This window comes from Sorghum bicolor, chromosome 8 (assembly GCF_000003195.3).
Source record: "Sorghum bicolor cultivar BTx623 chromosome 8, Sorghum_bicolor_NCBIv3, whole genome shotgun sequence".
Taxonomy (NCBI): Eukaryota; Viridiplantae; Streptophyta; class Magnoliopsida; order Poales; family Poaceae; genus Sorghum; species Sorghum bicolor.
The window spans coordinates 56,175,627-56,184,207 of NC_012877.2; the positions used below are offsets into that span (position 1 = coordinate 56,175,627).

An 8,581-nucleotide genomic window follows, 5' to 3' on the forward strand; every position below is an offset into this window, starting at 1 on the left:
GTGACAGTAGAAAATACTAAATCTATGTAGTATATATATGCATGATATACGTCAAAATACATGCTGATCTGATGTATCTGGTGGCTGTGGCTGGGCTGGTGATCGGCCTATATAGTGATTAGCAAACCCAACAGAAAGAAGCTAATCTCCTCTAAAAAAAACCACAGAAAAAAGCTAACCACTAGAATTAGAATAATGTGCCCGACAACCACGCTAGAAGATGCTTTGTCCGGCTAGGACAGTAAAGCCAATGCAATGAAGCGATCGACCACGGCTGTCGCCAACTCGCCATGCATTGGGGTACACGCATGGTGACGTACGTTTTGACATGTTTCAAGAAGCTCTGGCTCGCATTGGTTCTACCAAGAGCAAACGTAAAAAGGCACACGCTAGAGGTGGATATATCAGCCGCAGATCATATAATCATATCAATAGCTGAGGCGCAATCTCTTCATCTGAGCGGTCGACATGGCCTGCAAGAGGACGATCCTTGCGCTCCATCTGGGCATGGCGTTGCTGCTTATTTTCATGGCTGCCGACGGTATGTACGCAGAGACGAAGCTGAAAAAAATTTAGGAGGGGCTGAGCAAAAGTTCTACATCGACTTAGCTCTACTATTACCCATCGTAAATATACATTAATAATAAACTTCACAAAATATATTAAAAAATAAAAATTTTCAGCTCATCCTATCTTATAAATTTGTGTCTAAAATTAGAAGGAGGATACTAGGGATTCCACTGGACCAGCAGCGGTAGGGGGGGCTGGAGCCCCCCTAGCCCCACTGCTGGCTTCGTCACTGTATGTACGCGAATCCACTCTGTGCACCATATACTTCTTCTTCTTCTTCTTCTTCTTCTTCTTCTTTGCTGGCTTTAATTTGCAGTTTCGGCAGTGGACATCACCGTCACCTTTGTGTATATTGGACGGCAGTTGCTACCACAACGGTTGCTGCGACGAATATAGACGAATGTATGATGATTGATGAGTAAATGAATGAATAAAAGATGGCAACAACACATGCATGTGTGTACTACGGTTTCCATAAAAATCATAATAAAGCGTTGATTTTACACTATATTAGCTCTTCCATACGTGAGGCGTGTGGAAAGCGACTCGTGGAATGAGTTGTCAGCTCATGAGTGGACTCCCCAGCAGTAGAGAACGCAGAACTCCCGTGCTATGCTAGAAGTATGTGAAGAAGACACTACATCAGAGCCGGAACACTAGTGCATGTCCCTAAGAGCATCCCCAACCGTTTTGCAAATAAGCTTTGCATTCATGTATTTGCAAAAAAGTCTTAAAAACACTTATCCAACGGTTTGGCATTTAGACTTTACAATTTTGTTAACTTGGCAAAAAAGAGGAAGGATTGGCATATATGCCAAACCTGTTCACACTTGGCATTGGGAAATTGGCGCGAAGTGATTAATGCCAAACCATTGGAGATTGCCTCTTTTCACCTTTGCCATATTTTTTTGAGACTTAGCAAACTCCCTCATTTGCCAAACCAATTATGCAAAACGGTTGGGGATGCTCTAATAACTAATTAGAGATGTGGCTTAACTACATGCATCTCCTATATTGGCTCTGCCAGGTAGGTCACCTCTGATCATAATTATAGGCTTCGACTCTTTTGATTGGATTCCCATCATCACAACCACACGATATGTCGGTCCAACGTTCATGTTCCCATTATCATTTGTCGGATGGTACGCTGTCTAGCATTGATGTTTCTACCATCACTACCGAATGGTATATGCCAGTTAGGCGTTGATGAATACATCATGTATGTTGGATGGTATGCCAGAGCAGCGTTGATGATTACATCATCACCGTCGGATGGTACACCAGACCAACGATGATGAAGAATACCACCGGCGGTGATCAACAATGACTATCAACAACAACTTTCACCAATGAGGGCCAAAACTATGGGTGAAGGGGGGTTTGGAAACAGCGGTGATAAACTTTTTGTAGTAGTGATATAGATTATTCTCACTCATAAAGCTTTCTTGTTCAAATCAAAGATGATGAATTTAATTTTCATGATGATGGTTCATTGATGATGCTTGAATGATCTCCAGATTAAGATCATTGAGAAGGAAATCAATATGGAAACAATCTAGTTCAAGCAAAAGACAATAATACAAATAAAATAGTTTCCAAAATATGCTTATTGTAGTTCAAATCACTATGATGCTTGAGATGGCTTGAAAGTTAAAGATAGAAAGGTAAAGGGCCTTAAGGGACTAAGTGAAAATGAAGGGTAGTAGGAGATGACTTGGGTGCCAGTGGGCCATGGTTAAGCCAAAGGAGAGTGCTTGCATTTAGTCTTGCATGGGTAGAGCTATGGAAAGCCATAGATTGAGGAGGATTAAATCATTGTTGAATCAATTGATGAAAGTGACTTGAGATAATTAAGGTTTGATTATAATATGATGAATTGGTTCAAGTCACATGCTCAAAAGTAAATAAGTGCATCATTGTGCTCAAGATGTGTATAACATAGTCCAAGTTACAATGCAATGTGCAACAAATATTTATAAGTGTAATTTATACTAAATTGATAGCAAATTTGTAATGGTATAAAATATTGCTATATATATTACTCCTTGCCACTTTATGTTCACTAACTCTTATCCAAAAAACCAAAGTCAACCCGTGCATACATGCCCATAACTTTAATGTATATGCATATGTTTGATCATATTAGTGGTGCTTGATACATCTAATAATACTATATTTACAAGACCAATACATAACCTTATTATTTAGAAATTTAGTGGTGTCCTTGTTCATATCACATGGAGCTGCTAATACTTATATTAAGACAAAAATTTAGCAGTATTTACTACTAGCAGTACCATGTCATCTGCCACGTCACCCATCATGTCAACAATGTCATGTGATTCTCCATATGGTAGTATCATATTCGATGTGTTGTGACCAATGTCACCAGGATTGTGGTATGGTGTGCCCTATTCATCCTCCAGGGAATGTGGGAGCAATCTCATCCCCATGATGGAAAACTCTTTTCTAAAAAAGCGTACCACATTCTTAGTCCGTGTATCGTGTTCCATGACCTAGTCATGCTAGAAACTTTGTGATTATGGTTGTGACATTCTCTACAATGAACTAAAATGACGTAGATGTTTATGAAAAAATGACCTTGTCATTAAATCAATGACATTTTTTGTTGTTCTGTCATAGAAGGTGCTTAGAGATGCACCTTTTGTGACGATAGGGTTTCATCACTGATATGTCACAGAGCGAAGATAACCCTTTTAGTGACACAATCTGATCATCATAGATAGCCATAGTGCGACCCACCCTCTCTTCAAGGGCCAACTATAGCCTCGGTTGATGGTATCCTAGACCTATATAGTTGTCATCAACTTTCTCTATTTGTTTTTTTGGGAGACAAGTTTCTTGCAATTCACAGTGATTAGAGCTGGTCGGTTGTTAGGATCAACACCCTTTTAAATGAGTACCCAAACGATACACTACAACAACAGATCTACCATGATCGGCTCAGAACCCCCATCACAGCCTATTTTCGGCCTCGACAATAAATGTACGATGATGATAGGCCTTGTTTAGTTCACTAAAAGAAAAGTTTTTGGATACTGTAGCACATTTGTAACTATAGCAATTAGTGTTCAACTAAATATAAACTTTGGAATTAGTTATTTTTTAATCTATATTTAATGCTCCATCTATGTGTCCAAATATTCAATGTGATGGAGCGAAAAAATTTTAGATGAGAACTAAACATAACTAAAATCATGTTTTCTCTCGTACCTCATCTAAGCCACAGCTCTCTGCTCCTGCTCCCACGCATGACATTGGTCGGGGAGAGAGCTGGGGGAAAACACGCCTAGAAATAAATTCTAGCCTCACATTATGTCTCTATTATTCGTTTCTCCTTCCCGTCCTCTCTCTCTCTCTCAATGCGTCCGTGGCGTTGCACAGGTCATGTGAGGACGGGAAGATGGAACTATTCTCTCAACGAGGCTTAGTCTGAGTAGTCGGAGTTTTGACCGGAGCGCACACAGGAAGATGGCGTAGACGCAAACTCTGTAGCGACGCCTAGGCGACCTGGTGGCGGCTTGGTTCTGCTATGCACTATTTTTTTTGATGGTCACCGGGGGGAGGCGTTCCCCACCTGAATTTTATTCTATATGGCCCCCAAATGGGCAAGGTAAGTTTACAATGAGTAGAGCATTACAAAGAGTAAAAGCATCACCCAGGTGGTGATTTAGCAGAGGTAGTTTACAAGGTTAAGTTTAGTACTAGATGGCCAAGTCCAGGAAAAGGCACCACTGATCCACGATTCCCCTCTTCCGTCGTGGGAACCTGCAGCGCCATTGTCTTGCCGTGGCCTTGCAAGCTGCTATTACTTGGTTGAGTCCCAGGTACTCATTTCGGAAGACCGCTGCATTCCTTGTTTTCCAAAGCTGCCAACAGGCAAGCGCTAAAAAGGCTGAGAAACCCTGGCTGGGCATCCCAAGTGGCGGGCTAAGGTTGTGTATAGCCTCCATCGACCATGTTTTCATGGAGCCAAGACCTATCTTATCCCAGAACTGCCTTGCGATGGTACAACCTCCAATTATGTGTTCCGGTGTTTCATCCGCTTCATTGCAGACCTCACAAGTCGCATCTGGGAGGACATGCCTTCGGAGCAGATTAGTTCGGCTTTGGATCTTCCTTTGAGTGAGTAACCACATAAACATTTGTACACGCGACGGTGCATGATTCTGCCAGATGAAAACCGCTCTGTCATCCGGTTGCTGCCCACGGGCTTTCAGCAGTCTGTATAAGGTTCCGGTGTCCAAAGCATTGCCCTCCTTGGAGAACAGAGTTACCCTTTTGTCTGGTTCAGTTGAAAGTTGTATTGTGGACAGAGATCGGTCTAACTGCTGCAGGTCGGACGCAGCTTGCGGAGATAGGCGTGGCACTAAAAAATGTTGTAGGCCTTGTTGAAGAGCTTGTTTTACAGTGATTTCCTTGTTACTGCAATGACTGAACAGCGCTGGGTGAACATCCGCGAGCGCGTCATCCTGAAACCATACATCTCTCCAGAAGGACGAGGTGCATCCATCCCCTAGCTGGACAGACGTGATCGCCTGGTAAAGAGGCAGCAGCACCCTTAGTGCATCCCAGTGACCTCCGTGGATGTCACCGGTGAGGCTTGTGATGCAGGCGTGCCTCCTGACCCAGTTCGCCCAAGCTGATTCATTGCTGCAGTGAAGCTTATGCAGTAGCTTCAGCATAAGGCAGATGTTTTGCAGTCCCAAATCTTTAATCCCAAGGCCTCCCTGATCTTTCGGCATGCAGACATTTACCCACGCCACCAGGCATTGCGCTGATGATGCTCTGCCCGAGGTGTCCCCAGACCAGAGGAACGCACGGCGCTTCCTGTCCATCTCCTTGAGAATTGCTGGTGGCAGCTGCAAGGAACTCATGAAGTACACAAGCTGGCAATCAAGGACCGAGTTTACCATGACTGCTCTGCCCATCGGGTTTAGGAAGCTGGCCTGCCAGCTAGCAAGGTACCGATCTGTTTTTTGGATGTATGGTGTGTAGGCAGACAACGGTAACTTGTGGACTGATAGAGGTAGTCCCAAGTACCGCTGAGGGAAACCTTCCTGCTTGCACCCCAAAGACTGCACGCACTGAAGCATCACCTGATCATTCATGTGTATAGGAACCATTGTGCTCTTGGCATAGTTGATGTGCAGTCCAGAGAAGGCTGCAAACTGATCAAGCACGTTCTTTAGCGCCACGACACCACTGTGATCCCCCTCCAGGATGATTAGAGTGTCATCCGCGTACTGCAGCACTGCACTTGGCAAGGAGGACTCAATTGGGTGTCTAATCTGTCCACAATCGCTGATCAAACGTTGTAGGGTTTCTGCTACCAATAAGAAAAGATAAGGGGAAATTGGATCTCCTTGGCGAAGTCCCCGCCTGCAGTTGATCCATGGACCTGTGCTTCCATTTACCAGGACTGCCGATTTTGATGAAGTTAGGATGTGTTCCATCCAAGAGATCCACCGGTCAGGAAAACCGCGAGCCCTCAGAACAGTACTCAGTCCCAACCAATTGACAGTGTCGAAAGCCTTTGCGAAATCAAGCTTGAGGACCAAGGCAGGCTTTTTCCTTTTATGGCAGACTTGGATAAGCTCCAATGCATAGACAAAGGTCTCTGAGATGGACCTTCCTCTGATGAAGCCCGTTTTGTTGATGTCAATCAACTTCGGTATTTCAGTTTGCAGCCTTCGCGTCAGCAGCTTGGACAGAATTTTCATGGTGCAGTTCTGGAGACAGATCCAGGGTTTTCTTTTTCGGCGAAATTTCGCCGAAATTTCCGAAATTTCACATTTTTCAGTGAGGTCCGAAAAAAAATTTATATCGGTCAAATTTTTCGGTTAAATTCATATTTCGCTTCAAAATTACTCCAAACAACAATAAAATGACCCATCGTATCTTCTAGTCTTATCAAAGCCCTAAATTTCTTCAAAAATATTTAATTTTCTCACTCACATATTCCGTGACACTAGCATATGCAGCTCGCCCACCGTCAGCCCGTTGTACTACCGCAATAATATATTGTGTTATTTCGTTAATATTATATAAATTTGTGATGAGTGATATATTAGAAAGCTTTTTTAGTAAAAAAATGTCAAATTTTTTAAAAAATCAATTTGAATTTATTTAAATTTCATCCGAAATTTCCGAAATGTCCGAAATTTCTTATTTATCGGCAGGTGCCGAAAAAATTTTCCTACCGAAAAAGAAAACCCTGGACAGATCGGCCTGAATGCATCAACGTCAATAGCCCCCGGCTTCTTCGGCAGTAGCACCACATGGGATCGGTTGATCCTCTCAAGTTGTGCATCCCCACGGTGGAAAGCATGTAAGAAATCCATGATTTTCCCCTTCGTCTCGTTCCAGGTCGCTCTGAAGAAAGCAAGCCCAAAACCATCTGGTCCTGGCGCGCTATTGTTGTCCATGGAGAACAAGGCTTGTCTGGCTTCCTCCTCAGTGAAGACACCGATTAACGTAGCAGACGGTTGATGCCGTTCCGCAAACAAGCTGTCGAGATCGATGTTCACAGAAAGCCCCGGGTTTCCAATGATCCCCTTGAAGAAGTCTGTGAGGGCCGCAGTCTTGCCTTCATGGCTTACAATATCTCTGCCGTCAACACGTACCAACCGGATGCAGTTTCTGCGAAGTCGTTGGGTGGCCTGTGCATGGTGGAACGCGGTGTTAGCGTCAGCCTCCCGAATAGCTTTGTGCTTGCTGCGTTGCTTCCAATAAGTGGCCTGCGCCTTGATTGCCTTGTGCAGTGTAACCTGCGCATCATCCCTGACCTGAAATTCAGCGCTAGACAGCGATCTTGTTTCTTCAAGGAAATCAAACAGCTGGATAATGAACTGGAAGTTTTTGATTAGGTAGGATGGTGCCCTGAAACACCGAGACCAAACCTTGGCCGCCGTTCGTGTCGATTTGATGCACGCAGCCAGCTGCCCAACCGCGTCGCCGAGCCTGACCCCAAGCTGGCAAGACCGAAGGAAGGAAGGAGGGGTATTGCAGCCAAAAACATTCAAAACGGAAGAAACCGGCCTTAGGTAAGGAGGAGGATAGAGTTAATAGCAGGGGCGTGTGATCGGAGGTGGGGCGCGGTAGAGAGGAGAGGGTGGCAAGGGGGAAGGCAAGATTAAGCTCGTTGTTGGAGAAAACGCGGTCGAGCTTAGCAAGGATAGGGTTGGCTTGGCGGTTGGACCACGTGTACAAGCGATCGCCAAGATCAACCTCGGACAGATTCAGCTGGTCGATAGTATCATTGAAGGCAGTGGCAAGGGGGGCGTTGAACTGGCGATTATTCTTGTCGGCAGCACACCTGACGAGGTTGAAATCTCCTAGAACGATCCAAGGTCCCTGAATAACCATTGGGAGTTCTTGAAGGTGCTGCAGAAAAGCGTTGGAGAGGGTGTGGTCGGAAGGGCCATAGGCGTTCGTGATGGTGAAGTCGAGATTGGAGGTAGTTGAGCGGAGCTTTGCTGTTATAGTGTAAGGTTTATTGAAGGAATTTTGAATGGAGAAAAGCGACGGATCCCACGCGATGAGCATGCCACCCCGCGTTCCGTCGGCGGGAGCAAAGACGAAGGAGGAAGACAAATTACTGGGGAGTATGGATTTAGCCTTGAAAGCGTTAATACAGGCTAGCTTGGTTTCTTGAAGGCATACAAGGGAAGGGTTCGCATCTCTGAGCGCATTACGCACAATGGTACACTTGTCCGGATCGCCTAGACCTCGTACGTTCCACGAAACGATGTAAAAACAGTGATTGTTGGGATTCATTGTTCGAGATTACAACAGCACGGGGCGACAAGTGCCCAAATAAACAACAAAAGGCGGTGAACAACCTGGGAGAAAAAGAAGTTGAAACAAAGTGGAGAGGAGGTCGCTGCGGCCTGGTGCAAGTGCAAAACATCTTGGTACTTAGTGATCATTCCTGCCCGGTGGTCACCGCGTCCACGACGTCGACGTCCTTGCAACCGAACCTGGCCGC

The 8,581-nt window shown here is 44.8% G+C and overlaps 1 protein-coding gene across 1 annotated transcript; it reads right to left on the reverse strand.

Moving 5' to 3' along the window:
• Window positions 424-8,139, reverse strand: LOC8068089. The gene is made up of 4 exons (XM_021466101.1): window positions 7,633-8,139; window positions 6,795-7,565; window positions 5,001-5,882; window positions 424-561 (listed from the first exon to the last, which is right to left on the reverse strand). The coding sequence occupies exons 1-4, from the start codon at window positions 8,137-8,139 to the stop codon at window positions 424-426; spliced, it is 2,298 nt and encodes a 765-aa protein (XP_021321776.1).

Bases quoted from the DNA above. Each gene is read 5' to 3' on its own strand.
- LOC8068089 (XM_021466101.1), bottom strand. From the start codon at position 8,139: ATGCTCATCGCGTGGGATCCGTCGCTTTTCTCCATTCAAAATTCCTTC. The intron at 7,566-7,632 runs GCCGGTTTCTTC...CGGTCTTGCCAG, and splicing joins TATCCTCCTCCTTACCTAAG to CTTGGGGTCAGGCTCGGCGA. The intron at 562-5,000 runs GTAAAACAAGCT...AATTTTTTTCAG, and splicing joins GCAGTAACAAGGAAATCACT to CTTCGTCTCTGCGTACATAC.